The 17,316-nt window shown below is 50.7% G+C and overlaps 4 protein-coding genes across 4 annotated transcripts; 1 reads left to right on the top strand and 3 right to left on the bottom strand.

The window, feature by feature from the left end:
* Nucleotides 1–1,840: 1,840 nt before the first annotated feature.
* Nucleotides 1,841–2,616, top strand: Z518_02581 (uncharacterized protein; the record flags this gene model as incomplete). The annotated part of the gene is made up of 7 exons (XM_013419609.1): nucleotides 1,841–1,982; nucleotides 2,054–2,113; nucleotides 2,160–2,231; nucleotides 2,283–2,336; nucleotides 2,384–2,420; nucleotides 2,470–2,535; nucleotides 2,586–2,616. The coding sequence occupies 7 exons, from the start codon at nucleotides 1,841–1,843 to the stop codon at nucleotides 2,614–2,616; spliced, it is 462 nt and encodes a 153-aa protein (XP_013275063.1).
* A 2,579-nt stretch (nucleotides 2,617–5,195) lies between these two features.
* Nucleotides 5,196–8,168, bottom strand: Z518_02580 (uncharacterized protein; the record flags this gene model as incomplete). The annotated part of the gene is made up of 1 exon (XM_013419608.1): nucleotides 5,196–8,168. The coding sequence occupies one exon, from the start codon at nucleotides 8,166–8,168 to the stop codon at nucleotides 5,196–5,198; it is 2,973 nt and encodes a 990-aa protein (XP_013275062.1).
* A 1,129-nt stretch (nucleotides 8,169–9,297) lies between these two features.
* Nucleotides 9,298–12,863, bottom strand: Z518_02579 (uncharacterized protein; the record flags this gene model as incomplete). Its single annotated transcript, XM_013419607.1, has 4 exons — nucleotides 9,298–10,880; nucleotides 10,931–11,225; nucleotides 11,281–12,675; nucleotides 12,753–12,863. The coding sequence occupies 4 exons, from the start codon at nucleotides 12,861–12,863 to the stop codon at nucleotides 9,298–9,300; spliced, it is 3,384 nt and encodes a 1,127-aa protein (XP_013275061.1).
* Nucleotides 12,864–15,083: 2,220 nt separating this feature from the next.
* Z518_02578 (uncharacterized protein) lies at nucleotides 15,084–16,702 on the bottom strand (the record flags this gene model as incomplete). The annotated part of the gene is made up of 2 exons (XM_013419606.1): nucleotides 15,084–16,012; nucleotides 16,063–16,702. 2 exons carry the CDS (start codon nucleotides 16,700–16,702, stop codon nucleotides 15,084–15,086), a joined length of 1,569 nt encoding a protein of 522 aa, XP_013275060.1.
* Between the last annotated feature and the right edge of the window lie 614 nt (nucleotides 16,703–17,316).

The following is a 17,316-nucleotide window of genomic DNA, read 5'->3' as shown; positions in this document are numbered from 1 at the left end:
CACGTCACGTTGGTAGGCAAATGTACTTAGATTTCCACCGCCAGAAGAGCCGTGCACCTGCGCGAGCGCCCGCTACGGCTTGAGCCGTTCAGCATGCGATATTAAATCACAGTTGTAGCCGTAGGGTCAGAGAGTGTCATCTGAACTTCTTCCAGCCTCGATCGCTCTAGCCCTTTCACCTTGTAAGACATCGTGGTAGGCGGCTTCATGGAAATGTTCCTCTCCCATCAGCTGTCTCTTGTCCTCCCCCACTGTGTCAACGTATGCTGCTTCTTCTGCTCCACGTAGCCCACTGAAATAGCGCGAGCGAGCCCTCTCTTCTTCTCCTGCTTTTCCCTCCTCCTCCAGTGCCATCTCGCGTAGGTTTCTCATTCAGATCTTCCTCGGTTTCTTCGATAGTCGCAGGCAAAATCTCCGAGGGAGGCCTTTGATTAAGGAGGAGATCGTCCGAACTTGGTAAGGTGCGGGATGGAGTGGATGTAGGTGGCTTTGGCTTTTGTAGCTCGATAGCCCCCAAAATGACATCACCATGGACGCAGTCACGTGCACTGGATTGTCGATGCCATGGCTCTGGCATGACGTCCACCGCGGAGCGAGATCAGCGCGCGTTTACTGATTATCTCTCGTGATTGTTACTGTACTAGGGGCCGCGGACAGGATATTCCGCGGCGGGTGAAAGCGTAGCTTTGTCTTTTGGGGGCAAGCCCCTAAACCCCCGGCCTCGCTGCGCTCGAGAGATCACGTGATTGAGCCGGCCACTTTGGCCTTGGCAACTCTTGGCGGCGCACACATGCGGCGGTACGACAATTTACGTGATTGCGACCCCTCGGGATCCGGAAAATCTATAATCCGACACCCAATCACGTGCTTTAATTGGCTGACCCCATCGGATCCAATCCACTGCCCACCCAGGAATGCCGCCTTTGTCTGCCAGACCCCCCTGATCGGATCCAGTCTATGGCGTCCTGTGCCGTAATCCCTTGGCAGGTGGTCCCGTGACACGTACGATATGTGGATTTCTGCCAAGGATTCTGGCTCACGCTAAGCTACATTCGTTTACGGAATATATATAAGTAAAGCGGCCACCCCCAGCAGATAGTTTTAGTTAGTTCATACATTCTCTTCCCGCCGCTACAACCACAGGTCCTCCCCTACTTAGGAAAGTTGCGCGCTCCTGCGCGAATCACATGCTCGCCTGTCTGCGGCCTATTACTTTTACGTTGTTTCAATCTCTTCCTCTTCTTCCTCTTCTTCCTCTTCCTTGTCGACAACAGAGGTGAGTAACACGCCCCTCTTAATCTGATTGCATACGCTCGTGGGGGATATAAATGGCTTGTGCCTTATCGAACTGGCCGCTCGAGGCATTGGGTTTCCCACGATCATGTTGCAATCCCAAGGTTTGGAAGAGTTCGTCGATCCGAATTCAAGTTCCCTTTGTTGTGACTCATTTCGGACATCCGCACATTGTTACGATCTGTCGAGAGTCGGAATGCTTTCACGTTGGTTTGAAGTGACCCTCTTGTTGTTGCCGAAATGATTCGACCTTGCCTGGATGAAGAGTGTTTCCCATGAGGTTTATTACGATATGTTCCCAATCATTCCCAGGGTGTTCGACTCGCGTTGACGTCAATCTCGTTGACTTTTTGTCCCGCACAACGGATTTTCACATCGTCACATCATGGCCGCTTGAGGGTCTATCGCTTGAAGTGCCGGAGACGATACCAACAATTGACCTCCTTCCCTCGTCGTTGTCGAACGATTTGGATGATTGCTGACTCAATCTTTGTAACAGTTTGTTTCGATGTAGTTCTGCCGAACTCGGACTGTTACGACCACGAAAATGGCGCACAACGTGCAACTCGATATTGAAATCAACAACAAATCAACTCGATGCGAGCGATTACGAGCAAATTTCTCGGGGGTGACAAAGAATGTTGTGGTGTGCAGGAAGAAATTGACGCAATCCGATGAGGTGCTGCAAAGTATGCAATATCCTCTTTTTCCCGCAACCCTTCTGCATGTGGTCGTATATTTTCGCTAACAGTCGCATCAGAGCGTGCTGGGTATGCTGAGGCGATCATGATGCAACAGTATGGCGAGGTCAACAATCGCAGTAGGTGTCCGAAATTTTCCTTTTGGCTTGTAACTGATCGTGACAGTTTGTCATCATTGTGGAAATTCGTCCGGTCCCTTCACAGAATGTCGTTCAGTCGCTGGTGAGCACAATGGTGGTGCGTGCTAATCCGTAATTGTTTGAATGTGGTTGTGTTAACCCTTAACAGCCTGTGCCAACTGTCATTTCCAGCAACGTGCAGCTTATTGTTCTCTCAATGCCCGTATGTACGATCCCTTGAGCGTGGTTACGATTCTCATCAATTTTCAGGTATCCAGGATCCTGCTCGAACTCCAGAGAAGAAGAAGTAAGTTGATTCGTAATTATTTGTGTTGACTCATAACTAATCATACCAGAGCGAAACGTGGATCCAAACGTGCTCGTGCAGAGGCTGCTCCTGTAGAGACAGCTGATGATGATCCGTAAGTGATCGGAAACACTCGCGTAGTTTCGCAGCTAACTATAACGACAGGGATGAAAATGATGATAATCAATCGGAGTGAATCATTTCGTGATTCCTCGTAACCATCTTGGAGGGGGGTTGTTCTGTCTGCCGCTTCATTGCGGTCTTTTACGCTTCGTTTCGTAAAAGTGCATAAAAATAAGGACAACGTCAATGAGGTTGTAAATGTTATGAAGCGATCGCGAGGCTTTTCTTTTTTCCGTAACGAGTGTGCCTCCTTTTGACCCTAACCAACTTCATTCCTACCATGTTTTCTTTTGTGGGTGGTGACGGAGCCCGTAACGAGTCGCAGCTCGTTGTCTGTCAGCCGTGCTCGCATCCAGTTCCCTTTTCCAATGCGGGATCCGCTCATGCTGAGGGTAGCCCTCACTTGGGGGGGGTATGGTTACTATAGGCAGTAGAAGACATTTTTGTAGCGTGCGTATCCCTTCGTAACAAATCGAAAAGGGACACACGTATTTATGCCTTACCACTGGACTGAGGGGTCTCGATCGGATAATGGTAGTGACGTACTACCCCGATACTTGCGAAGTATTTCGAGCCAATCCGAATACTCTTCGCCTGTCAGAGTCAGCTTTGCCAACTCTATCCCCATCGACAGCTGAGGACTCCGTCGATGAGTCGCCCAAGGCCCCTCTCCCTGACGTAAAGAGTCCCGTGCTTTCGCGCACGGTTACGGTCAATGACGACAGGAGAGTGCCGGCAGAGCCGGGCGCGCACACAGGGTAGGAACTCCTCGAGTCTCCCTGTTGCAAGAAATCTCGACGAGGGCCGCCGTCGTCTCTTCAATAGAGGACCGTAAAGGATCAAGTTGCAGTAAAGGACCGTAAGTAGGAGCAAAGCCTGCTCGCGGTGCCTCACTGTCCCTTGCGAATATGCGGCCGAATTCGCTCAGGAAAGGAATAGCGCGTTGCTACCACCTGTGGTTGTAGCGGCGGGAAGAGAATGTATGAACTAACTAAAACTATCTGCTGGGGGTGGCCGCTTTACTTATATATATTCCGTAAACGAATGTAGCTTAGCGTGAGCCAGAATCCTTGGCAGAAATCCACAGATATCCCCTATCGGATCCAGTCCATGGACCATATGTCGACGATGTTGATCACCATGTCTTAACGAGGACGACCCTGACAATATACTCAATTTGGAAGGTGTATGCGACGCGAGTGGCCACTTGCGAGTGCGAGTGCTAGGGATCGCCACTCGCGAGTGTGCAGCACTGCTTGCTGATCTTCAAACGAGTCTCGCAATCAAAAGAAGTGGGAAGAAGGATGTCCATCCTCGCTGATTCACTTGTCCTTTGTGGCTGCTGGGTGGATCTGGGTCCCAAACACACCTGCGATTCTAGAGGTTTACAACGCCACGCGTATCATGACCAGTGACTGCAAGATCACTAATGAATGTCGAGTTGGTGCTTAAAGTCGAGAATTTCCCATCTGGTGACCTTGCATTCTGCCTCTGTTCTCCCCTGCGCCATTCGCTTCGCTACTCGCTACGTCTCACGGCCATTGATCGTTTTCGTTTCACATGGAGAGAAAGTTCAACGTGGTCATCTTTGGTGGTGCATCGGTAGACAAAACGATGCTCATTTATCAGGTAAGGCTCCGTCGATGTGGTCCGGCTCGAGCTCGCCTGCCGGCAGTTTCTATTAGGCAAGTTTAGGCCTGATCTTGCCCGTGCAAACGTGGACAAATATCGAATATTTGTCATCTTTGATTCCGTGTGGGTGGACGTTCACGTTGTTGACACTGAGGGCGATCCAACCCAGTACCCGCAAAGCGATGCAATGATATTCGTATTCAGCACGGTGTCCCGACCATCCTTCGCTCCCGTTATGGCGTTCAAAACCCACCTGGCTGAATCTCGCAAACGAGGATGCCTTCTGGCCTTGGCTGGAACTTAGACGGACATCCCACCGCCACCAGTATCGCTTGAGGAGGGCTTAACACTTGCTCGTACCATTGGAGCCACATATTTCCCCATTTCGGCCCAAATCCCCAGGAAGCTCAGGAGCCGTTTCTTTCTCTTCTCGGTCAATTTATTCACCCTAGGCCGGAACAATGCACGCTCAATGAGACACCAACATCAAGAGAGATCCAAGAGACGGCTGCCGTCAAAATATGGGGCTGGGTGCGGGCCATCTTCCACTGTCTGCCGTGGCCAACGGTAGGCTGAAATAATCAGGGGCTTGATGCTAGAGAATCCTGGTTTTCGCTATGATCCTTGACTCCTGGCTCATTGCAGCAGGATATTAAAGCGGCGGAGCCGGGTGGAAACATTGAGGGGGTGAGGACTTTGCTCATTAGCGGAGGCTTATCAAAAGTCCCACACGCCAACGTGAGAACGTACATGCATTGATCGGATTCTGAGGTGTTTCGTTTGGTACTGTGGTAGATGCCAGGTACTAATAACAGTGGTCGTATGACTAAGATGCCATTTCTGTTTCATCTGTCCGTGCAATGTAGACACTCGACCATGTCAGATTTTCCGGAAAAAGAGCTAACTTGCTTTTGACATTTATTTCCATTTCCTTGCTTACTTCCATCCACCACATCCGGAATACGGAGTATCATGCTTCTCCCACGTTTCATGTCCCCAGCACACGGGGGGATAGTATTATTAAGACAACGTCCAATTCCCACTCCAGATCTTGCCTCCAAGCACATTTTGCAAGGGACCGATGAACAGCGTCTTCGTATCAGAATCGTAGATACTATTGGCGACAGTCAGTCCGTTGATTCTCACGGCACTACTGGCCGGTTTCGTCTGGACGCCGAGGATGGTGATATTTGCCAATGGGAGATCTAAGCCGGTATAGTTGCCTGAGACAGTGACGTTGAGAGAACCCATTGCTGCAGTCATGGTAACAATTTTGGTTGCGTTGGGTGTCAGGGATTCGCCGTCGTCTAGATATAGGGAACCGGTCGCTGTGCCGTCAACGCCAGGCGCGACGATGATTGACCATTGAGTTTTGCGGGCGTCGCGCGTGGTCATGGCCATCGATTGTGTGGCCAGGACCGATCCGCCTCGAATGTAGACTGGAATATGACCCAGGGGAGCGGCAATGGTGGTATTTTTGGTGCTCGGAACGGGTACAGGAATTTTATTGTACCAGTCATAGTAGACGTCGGTGCCTTCGACGAGACCCGGGAAAACGCCGTCGACAGTAGTGGCACCTTGTGTGAGGACCGGTGTTACGAGGATAGAAGGGCCCAGGAAGAACTGTCGATCAGCATTTGCGAGGGATGGGTCTTGCGGGAACTCCCATGCCAGAGCACGCATAACGGTATCGCCTCGAGTATGTGCCTGGTAGAAAAGCGTATACAGGTAGGGAAGCAGTTGGAAGCGGATGTTCATGGCGATCTTTGTTGCGTCAATGGTTGAGACCCACGTGTATGCTTCCTGAGAGATCGCCGAGATCACATTGTGGTTCCGATAGAAAGGGAAAAAGGCGCTGAGCTGCATCCAGCGAGTACACAGTTCCTCGTCACTGTTTCCGTTGAAACCACACGTGTCAACACCGAACATCGGGATTCCAAAGAGTGAGAAGCTCAATGCCTGAGGGATGGAGAAGTACATGTAGTAGAACTTGGAAGCATTGTCACCGCCCCAATGCCCTGCAACAGCACCGGAGCCCGGAAATGTCGACCGGCCGATGATGAAGGGTCGTTTGCCGGGAATGACCGCTAAAAGGGCTGCATAAGTCGATTGGAGAATTTGGTGGCCGTAGAGATTATGGACGTCGTATTCCTGAATACCATTATGATGTGTGGCATTGGGAGAAACGGCGTGCACTGCCAGGTCTCCTTGGACATGGTTGAGGACGTAAGGAGGGTGATTGATGTTTCTTTGACCTGGGGTGGGCGTGCTTCTGAAATAGCTCGTGGATGTACTCGAACTCGCGCTTGAAGTGGCCGTGGCTGACGCTTGAGATTCTGATGCTGACGAGGCTGATGCGGCTTGGGTAGCATTTGTCAAATTAAAGCCTTCTGGATATTCAAAAATTTGGTTGCCAGGCTCTCCCGACAGTTTGAATGGGGGGTGGACGGGATTTAAAGTCAGGTTGCCTGTGCCGCAACTTCCGACACAGAAGGAAGACACTTCGCTCATATCGATCCAGGCGCCGTCGATGGGGAGTTTTTGATGATACGTGACCATTTGGTTCTTCCACCAGGCGTGCGCCGAAGGAGTAAGCCAGTCTGGAAAGACCGTATAGCCGGGCCAAACGGCACCGATGTACAGAGACCCATCTGGGTTGAGGAGGTAAGACTTGGTGTCGTTCCCGTCATTAAAGGTTTGGTATGCGTCGCTAGAATTGCTGGGGTTCGGCACATATATTGCAGAATCTATGATGGGGATGTAGTGTTGGCCTCTGCTGTGCAGTCGTTGGAGAAAGTCCTGTCCATCAGAGTAGCTAAACCGAATCGGATCATTGTCGAAATCTCGGTACTGGTTCATGTAATCGATATCATTCCAGATGACTTCGAGAGGAATCCCAAATTTTTCATAGTTGCTGACCACACCTTCAGTGACGGACCAGTTTTGATAGCCCCATCGGCATTGATGAAATCCAAATCCCCAATAGTTTTGTAGAGCTGGCTTGCCGATGACGTTGAGATATTGACGAGTGACATCTGGTTGGGTCGGGCCTGAAAAGAAGTATAAATCTATGCTACCACCCAGTGTTCTCCACGTGACATTGTTGGGATTCAGCAGAACTTCCATACCGTGGGCATTTCTGAAGTAGACTCCGTGGGTCGAAGAAGTGTAGTTCCTGGTGGCCTCCGTGGTATTCAGTTGTTCAGTCACCAACGTGATACTGTTGCCCTCCTCGACTTCAAAGTATTTGGTCTGCAAATAGAACGGGTGGCTGCCATAAAGATTCCGATCGATCGGATCACCAACGTCTGCAGCGTAGAGAGTTCGAGTAAGATTATTGCCTAATCTCAGGCCATGAATGACTTCACCAAGACCGTAGAGATTGTAGTTTTCTTCTTGATGAGTGACCAGTTCGATAAACTGATTTTCGTAGACCAACTTGGTCCCAGTGGTTGAAAATAAAACGTTCCCCGTACTGTTTCGCGTGACGTTGAATCCGAAGCCACTGTTTCGTGAATTGGCCCACGAAAATGTCAAATCACTGGTTGTCATTTGACCATTCCCCTGACGGGGAGCGGGAACGTAAGCGGCATCCAGGAGGTACCAGCTCTCATTATGGGCAGTGATGTGGGAAGGGCGGATATTCACATGTAGTCGGGCATTGGTTTGATATTCAACAGTCAAGTCAAGATCATGAATATCACTTCCATACGCATTGCAGGCCGTCCCGGCCAATGTCAAATGTGCGGTTAGCCTTGTGGAATATGCCTTGACGTTGCTGGCAGTATATCCAGGGCAGCGGGCCTGAGCATTCGGAGCTGACGGATCATAAATGTTGGGTAGAAGGGTGGCTCCTTCATCGGCGCTTGCTGGGACAGTGAACTGAGCTGCAAATGTAGTGATCGATGAAGCGCGAGACGCTGCTGTAGAGGATTGAGCGATGGCGAGATGTGGAGCAAGAAGGAGGCTGGAGAGGAACGCTGAGGACACCATTTTGAAGAGTTCGAAAACACTGACCTGCTCGACTAGGTGTGTCTGCTGAAAGGAAGAGTCGAAACTATGAAAAAAGGTAATGAGATCCTACGCATGAACAAGAGACGACGATGTGAACTTCTCTAGGAAATTCTGGTGACGGAAATAAGCTGTCCTTTGGAAGGACATGAGTTTAAGTAGCAAACACCAGGTACTCGGGAACATACCATGAGGATACGGACAGTTGTCGATGGAGAAAATATCCGGCCAACAGCAAAACCACGAGACCGACGCAGGTGGTAGTGGTTGGTAACAGGCGGCCGTTGTTGGCCATATTGGATGGCCTCACCAGCCCATTCATGAAGATAGAGAGACCTTTTCTTTTCTATGTAACCCTGTCGAAGAGCAGCCAGTTGGGGATTTGTCCACGATCAAACCTGTTCCGGCCGGTCAAGGTTCTGGGCTCGCTAGGGATTACCGGCAGAGGAAGATGGAGAAGAGGACGAGGACCCTCCCATTGACGAGGAGCAAATGAATTTCTCCAGGTCATCTGTATGGACAGAGTTTTGGGAGCGGAGAGGCGGTAATGGCGAAATCGGGTGACCGTTGCTGCAGGGGTTGATTGCGGGGGGAGGCAGCACAGGGTGGATTCAACCCCGTCTTCAAAAGCTTGGTCCACACTTTACTGCATCTTCAATGCACCGAGCGAAATTCCGCCCAAAATATACGCACTTCAAGCTTTCAATGTCTTGTTCTTCTCATACAATGTTATGTAGGGGTATCCCACGCAATCTCAAGCTCGATCAAGCTTATCCTCCTGCTCGCCTCAGCGATCAAAGCAACGCCGTTGACATGATTCTTTCTTCTTGATTCCGACAAACACAGCTCAATTCAATCCTCACCAGGCTGGGAGAAGAGAAACTTCTTGAATGTGATGTGACTTCCAACAGAATTCTTAGGTCCATCAATACATGCACAACGCAATGCCTGCCAATAATTAATCATTACAAAAGAAAAAAAAAAAAAAAAAAAAAGAGGAAAAAAAGGGAAAAAACTGTATCCACCGTCATCGGTCTCCAATCCATTCTTCTCATCAAGAATCCAAGTCGGTCAACCCTATCTCCGTTTCTCAGCTGATCTGAATCGAAAATCAACCATCTGTTGGAGCTCGACGTCGACGGAAGAAATCCTGCACCTTCTTCACGGCTCCTGATCGTCCTCCATGGTGAGTGGGTCCTTGTTCATGCTCGTACGCTTCGGAGAACTTGCGATTGTTCTTCACGAGAACGCCGCGACCTTGTCGTCCTTGCTGCATTGATGGTCGACCCATGATATCTCCAGCGTCGGCGTATTGTACCATATCTGTCATCAGCTCGCTCTGTTGGCGTTGGTGGGGAACACGTCCTTGGACCGGCGGACTGTACACTGCGGTGCCTCCGTACACATCGTTGGTGACCTGTGTTGTCACTGCTCTCTGGTACTGTGTCTGAGGAGGTCGAGAGAAATTGTTGTACTTCACGGGTCTCGATCCATCATACTGACCATCCGAACCGGACATCGGTTGACTGACATATTCCTGGCCAGTCACTGGACGACTAGAAACGGGCTGAATATATCGTTCTCCTTGTGGAGTTCCCGGTTTCGAGGATGATGTCTCGTCCTTGGCACTCCCCATCAGACCTTTGAACGTCATCGAATTAGGAATAAGTGAAAATCGTCGTACCGGTTTCTCTCCTTGCACGTGATTTTCCAAATCTGTACTCTTCTTCTTGCCCAAGCCAAACGAGAAGGATCGTTTGGAATCCGTCGACATGCGCGATTGAGCCTCGGGAGGGTATTCCTTCATGCTAGTGGGCGGATACTTGCGTCCATTCTTCTGTCGCTCGGGGTCCTTCTTCACCACCGAGTTCGATCTGCCAAACAGTCGCTCGCCTAGTCCACTTAACGTACTCGATCGTCGGTGATGAGTAGCTTTTTGTGATTGATGTGAGCTGGGCGGTGGCATTGGTGTTGTCATGGGTTGTCCGATCGAATTCTGTGCACCAGCCGGGGGAAGGGGGCCTGAAATGTTGTATCCTCGACTAGGTTTGGTCGGTTGAGTGACCCGACCCTGGACGTTGGTGGCGGCAACCGTTGGAGCTACAGGCTGTCCATAAGATCCACGAGATGGCAGACGAAGATCCGATCTGGTGTTGGTAGGTCCGCTCGCAGAGGCCATCGACCCTCGAGTACTTGGTCTTGTGACATTGGGAGCTGGTGCTGTGCCAAAAGCACTCGTCGAGTCTGAAACGGATCTCGGAATATCACGAGCAGGGCGTACAGGAGGTGGCATCTTCTGCTGTGTCGATGACACAAGAGCTCTGTCGCTTCTGCTTTCCGCCGGTGGCTCTTGCGGCAATGGTTTCGATAGAGATGGAGGTTGTGTTGACGTGACAACCTGGGGTGCCTCTTCGGGCCGGCTGTGGCTCACGGGAGGAGCGGGGATTGATGTTGCTGCCGCCACCGAACTTTGTCCACGGGCTGTGTGTGTTTGAGGAGCGACATACTCTGGCTGAAGAGTGTGGCGCGTCGAGCGGTCACGACGTGATCCGGCAGAACCTTCATCTTCCTGCAATAGCCCCTTTGGTGTACGAACAAGAGCACCAGGAGAAGCTCCGCCAGATCTGGTTGGTCCTTCACGTACGGAGGCGCTTCTATTGATCACAGGATCTTCTTCTTCTTCCTCTTCTTCTTCTTCCTTTCTTCAGAAACAGTCTCTTGAGCATAAGGGGCAATTGACTTACCAGATGGAACAGTCGTATATGCAATATCCGTGACATTGGTGGTACTACTAGTGATGTGCGAAACCACATGATGATACTCACTCAACCAACTATGACGAGCCACCTCAAACAAATCGGCACGCTTTCGGGGATCCGGGACGAGAATACGACGGAGAAGGTCTCTTGCATGTGGGGTGACATATTCTGGGAAGGTCAAAGGCGTCGTGGTGATGTATTTGTAGAGAAGGTTAATGTTGTCGCCCTCAGGGTTTGCGGGGTCGTCGTCGAACGGTAAGTATCCTGCCAGCATGGCATACTGGATTGTGTGAGATCCCACACCGAAAGGATGTTGATGTTTCGCTTTGACTTACCAAAATTACACCACAACTCCAGACGTCAACCTTCTTACCGGTGTATAATGAGTCGCTCACCACCAATTCAGGAGCGGCATAGCAAGGACTACCGCAACTGGTTTGCATCAAGTCACCTCTTCGCATACCACGAGCATCCATTCGATCAAGTTTGAATTTTCGGACAAACTCTTTGTTGCCCAGGTTGTAAATGATTTCATCGGAGAGTTCGTCTTTCGGATCAAAAGTGTTGGCAAATCCAAAATCAGTGATGATGATGTTCCGATTTTGGTCCAGAAGCAGATTTTCCAATTTGAGATCTCGGTGGACAATTCCTTTCTTGTGAAGGTACCCAACACCAGAAACCAACTGAGCAAACAATCTTCGGGCGGCAGGGTCCTTCAGATACCGATGATTTAAGATGTAATCGAATAGCTCACCACCTGAAGCATATTCCAAAATGATGCCAATGTGGCGCTCCGTTTCCACCATTTCGTGGAGTCTGACAATGTTGGGGTGTGCCAAGTCGCGCAAGATAGAGATCTCACGATAGATTTTGGGAAGTCTCGAAGGATTGGAAGCAACAGTCTCCCTCCGAATGAGCTTGATGGCCACTTGGGTACTTCCATCTTTCTTCCAACCCAACTTGACTTTGCCAAATTCGCCCTCGCCGAGGGTCTGTCCAAGCATGTAATCACCAAACTGTACATCTTTTCGGCGAGACTTGGAATAATCCTGCCGACGAGCGGGACCTGGGGCCGGGAGAAGTTCTGCTCCGACATCTTCAGCATCTGCTCCGATAGGTGCAGGTTGCGCTTCAGCGGCTCTCGCTTGCGCTCTCTCGGCGTCAACTTGGGGATCGGATACAACCACTCGATTGATGACATCGCTGTACTCACGCACGAGTGGCGCCGCGGCCGTCGATGGAAACATGGTGGCGTCAGATCGACTTTGTGTAGGAGCAGTATGTTGGCCTCGTTCTCTTGTGCTGGCCGCTCGATGTGGACCATCGGGACTTGAAGGACCTTTTCTTCGGCTACGTGCAGCGGATGCGGCGGCCGTAGCTGTGTCATCCCGTGGCCGATCTCGCGTCTCATTGTAGTCCCCGCCACGATTTGGAACTCGACCACCTTGTGAGTCAAGAGCATTTTGTCGTGCCTGTCTCGTCGCGGCCACTCGTGCTTCCAAAGGAGCAGTTGATGGAGCTACAGGAGTCCGAGGGGAGTTTTGCTGTTGCGACGATGTTCGAGGAGGAGGGATAGGTGCACCATCATATTGATCATGAGCAGCCGATTGACTTCGGATGTGATAAGGGAGCGTCGTGGTCGGCGATTGATATGAAGAAGAAGTGTTGGGAGTCTGTTCGGCTTGTGAAGTGTATCTCGGGGCATCATCGGCGGTGGGTGGAGGATAATACTGAGGCATGTTAGCATTGATATCCACTGAGATCGGATACCGCTTGTCCATGTTTAGATCAGGTCCGGCAAACTCACGGATTGATTGGTGTAATAGCCGTCAGAGTCCATGTCTTGCTGGTCATCGTAGAGAATGTTATCATGTTGGGAATGACCGGCACCAGTCGCCTGGACAGTGTCCATAGACATTCTGCTTCCACCTGCACCGCGGCCTCAACCAAGGCCTCCGCCTTGAATATGCGCAATCAGTGTCACGGATGTCGAGGGAATGGTATTCTTGAATAGACGTTCGGGCCGCCTAGTGTTATGAAAGTAGATGTGAGAATGCTGAATGACCCATATTCGTTAGTGTATACAATATACCATACAAAAGATTCAGCCCACTTACCAAAACCTTGTGCTTCTTCATCCAGTGACGTGGGGATTTTGTTTTATAATAATCGTCAAGGTCAATCTCCTTGACACCGGCGTCTGTGCAGGGGAAAAAGGAAGAAATGTGTGGCGAAGAGTATCGCCGCTGTTGTCAAGAAGACGTGGTACTGAGAAGGGGAGCTAGTTTTTGAGGGTGTTTTCCAGGACCACAATTCCAGGAGGAAGGGTAGGAACAAACGCCGAACCTGCGATGTCTGTCCCGAATGTTCCTGATGAGGCTGTGACCTTGAATGTGTACAAAAGATGAGGACCAATTATCAACAAACACGACAAAGTGCGGGATGTAGAGGAGGGAATAGGAGGGTCGCGATCATTGCGTCGAGGTTTGAGGGCGAAGTGAAGGGAGGCGCTTGGGGAGGTCGACTGAATCAATAGGGCGACAAAATGATGTGAATCGTACGTTCTCTAGCGGGATCGAGGGTGAGGTACAATAGTATCTCCATACAGAACGGTGGGAGAGGGAGTGTTTGCTTGATTGCGGTGAGAGCGCATACAATGCTAGAGCAAGCAACAAGCCACCGGCCAGCGAAGCCCGGCGGCAGTGGGCGCAGTCATGCCCTATCCACACCACGAAGTTTCCCCGTCCATGTGGAATACTTCGACTACGCTAAGCAAGGTCTAACGAAGTCGTTTGATGAGCCACCGTCGACGGTGAGATGTTTCCCCATATTTTAGGGTAAGTTCACTTGCGAACATGTCCTATTGCTCTCAGTTCCTAGAGACATCCACAGCCATTCATGGCCTGAATTCTCCAGATACGGAGTGCTTGCTAATAGGATTCAGGTAATATAAGGATATCAGGTTGCTCCAACTCGCGCCTCCTGGGTGTTGTGTACCTAGGCACTTGAGAATGCCCGCCGCCGCTCCGGGTTGTCTTCTGTCTGTCACTGTCGCCGCAATTTATGTCTCCCGCCAGCGGCATGCGCGAAATAGGGGGCCGGTAATCTTTTCGCAGAAAACTAACAATGCTACCTTTGGGCTCAAGTTGCGTGCCATCAGAGATACTACCGTGTTGGATACAACATCATGGAGTGGTCAATCAGTTTTTTTACTTTTTTCATATTGGAAGAAAGCCGAGCAGAAATGCCTTCCTCTCTATGCTTAGCGAAATTTCTCGTGGCCTTGTTGATCAAATTGACGGGCTGAAACGCGACGGGCGGGTTAAACGCGCCCATTGATCGAATCAAATTTGTCCGCGTTCTCGGGAAGTCCATCTACTGGACTCTCGCCGTGCTCCGTTCACCCTTTCGCAACCTCTGGCACCAGCTTTTCCAACCCAACGGGGACCACTGCAGTCTGGCATCCGCCGCCGGTTTCTGAAGAATTTTTCTCTTTGGGTTGGGACTTTGACCGCGGCCACATTCACACCACTTTTCTTCCTCGGCCGACCGGATAACAGCTGTTTGAATGAAGAGTGCAAACCTGATATTTTTACGTCTTGCATATCGTCCTTCTTGATTGGTGACTGATCGAAATTCGCCGGTACGCGATTTGGATCATCCCTGTTGTGGCTGTGGGCGCATGCTACCAAATAGTTGTCTGCACATCACAGTTTGCAGATGAGGGGAGCGTGAACTTCACATGGGTTGTTGGTGCCTTTTCTCTCGGCCCTATTTGAGGAACGGCAGAGGGAGAAAAAAAAGAGAGAGAGAGAACCGCGACTTAGGCCGGCTCGTTCCACGGTACAAATCCCTAAGATGATCGATCCTGGGCTCAACCGAATGACGGGTTTCAGCCACATCCGACCGTCGAATGTCATGCAGCGCAAATTGCATCGATCCAACCCAGATTCAGAAATAGGGAAACAGAGCCCTTTGTATGCGAAATGTCGAAGCCCAAATCTCCACCATTGGACAATTGCGTTAACTGCTTCATCCAAAACCGGCCCTGTCGGATCTGTGTTCCAGAACAACGTTGGATCGTGTCTTCATGGACCTACATCGTACCTATTTTCGTTTTCGTGAAACATAACTTCCCTTATCGCTTCTCGCGCACATTTTCTCCTTGCCACGTTGATCCCGGTGGCTCTGCAACACCAGAAGAATATGATGGCGGTCCGTTTGCAGCATTCCCATAACTTTCAACTCCGTATCCCGGTTTATTCACCCCGGCTTGCGAAGGCCCTCCATAAACGCCGGGGTCGTAAGAATCGTTAGGCTTGACGTCGCCATGTAAAGCGTCAGCCGGCACAACCCCTCCATCTCCCGCACCGACCACGAGCTGTTGTCCATTGGGCATCCGCCCGACCACCATACCTTTGGCGACAGATTTGATCACTGCTCTCCGAGACACTCCCATGGCGTCGATGTAAACAAGACCCACGTTCTTGACTCCGCCGGCCAGGCCCTGCGCCACATGACCAGCTTCTTTGCCATATTTATGACTGACAACATTGGTGGCCGCCGCAGAACCCGAAGCAAGTAAATTGCGTCCGGCTTGATCGATACCGTCGGCGATGGTAGAGAAGGCGATCATGGATTTGTTGAGAATGCCAGGCTTGTAATCTTTGCCCAGCCCTTTCTTGTTCTTCTCGCCCTTGCGAGCCAGCGAGGCACCGAAATTCTGTGCGCATCTGCCCAATTGTCCCACGGTCTTCGCGCTCAGACCCACCGCACCCTGAGTGAAGGAGTGAATTTGTCGAATTCGCGCGTGAGTCGCAGGGGAGAAAGTCATGGGTTTGGGATTCGGCTGTGTTTTTCTTTGGAATGAATCGGCACCGGAGGATATTTTCTCGGCAAGATAACTCGAGCTCGTCACGATGAGCCTGGACGCTGTCGCCGAGGTCTGGACAATGGTGGACTTCGCATAAGCGGGATGTCTGGCCATCTGAAGATACTCTTCAGAGACGTTGTCCACCCGAATTTGATTTCCTTGCCCTTCGGCCGGCAATTGAATCTGTACTGGTGCTGTACGCCGCATTAGGATGGGGTGAAAGAGACGGGAATGGGCTGCTTACTCTTTGATCCAGGTTTCACTGACGATGCCTCCACCACATTATAATTGTCCTGCAGCTCCCCAATTACGCTTCCGTTTTCTTCGTCAATAAGCACAATCTGTCCATGTTGTGATGCTTGATCCTTCCCGTTGCTCGAGCCAATATAACCCTCTCCAGGTCGATAGTTTTGTGGATTGTATCGTTCAAAGCCTTTGGGAGTGCTCGTGGCGCGTTCGAGGAAAGCGGTACACTGGGCAAGGATAGTTTCAAATGTATCTACCTCCTCTTGTGTAACTTTTCCAGGGCCCGAGCCTACTGAAGGAAATTGAATGCGAATAAAAGCGCCCGCATCAGGACCCAAGTCCCAACGGGGAATCAGGTAACTGCTTGGAGGTTTGTGGTAGATTTGAGTGGTCGCAGGTAGAGGAAGATCGACTTCGGGGGGAAGATGAAGATGAAGATAAAAGTCTTCTTCTGGGGCTGCACTTGTGGGTTCGGTCGTGGACAAGTCGGCGAACGGTGATGCAGTAGGCACCATCAATAGCGACAGCGTCTGAGGCCCTGAGGCGGTGATGGGATGTTCTTCTCCATTCTGGACCGAATATGCTGTGATATTGTTCACACTGTAGAGAACCTGAGGCTCGGAATGACCTGCAGACATTATCGCAGCAGTCGACAGGAAATCGGGTGACGTCTGGGGGCAAGCCTTAGTGACAAAAGAAAAGAGTAGAAGAATTCCAAAACTGATCAGAGAAAAAGACAGTAGGTTTTCAGGACCACAACTTGGGCGCCTACGCCGTTTCTTTTTATAAGATATTGGCAGCGCATTGCAGTAGCAGCAGATAAACGCTCTCAGCTCTGGGCATCACCAGTAACCTTGCGTGGATCTGGGATCTTGATGGGAACAAACGTCATGCTGCGCCACAAGAAGTGTCCAGCCACATTCGCAACGACCTTCACATTTCTGGTCGAGCGAAAAGTTCTTTTGGGCCTCGGGGAAACTGCTGCGTATCTCGGTTTATCTGGCGCGGGCGTCCTCGTACCTGGCACATGCCAATAATATATTAATTTTTTTTTTTTTTCTTTCCCCTCCTACCTTCCCATTTTGCGAGATCGGATCCGAAAAAATGAGAGACCTTGCCATCTAGGGGTGGTGCACCTCCATGAACCCTCCTAACGACTTCTGGGGTTGACCGGCCGAGTCAAACCCGCCGCCCGTGCGTAGCCGAGGAACCAGCCAACCTTCAAAAGCTCGAAGGACCTGTTCAATATTTC

Source organism: Rhinocladiella mackenziei (genome assembly GCF_000835555.1).
Source record: "Rhinocladiella mackenziei CBS 650.93 unplaced genomic scaffold supercont1.2, whole genome shotgun sequence".
Classification (NCBI taxonomy): domain Eukaryota; kingdom Fungi; phylum Ascomycota; class Eurotiomycetes; order Chaetothyriales; family Herpotrichiellaceae; genus Rhinocladiella; species Rhinocladiella mackenziei.
The sequence above is the reverse complement of the archived record's forward strand: the minus strand, read 5'-3'. Positions and strand labels throughout refer to the sequence as shown.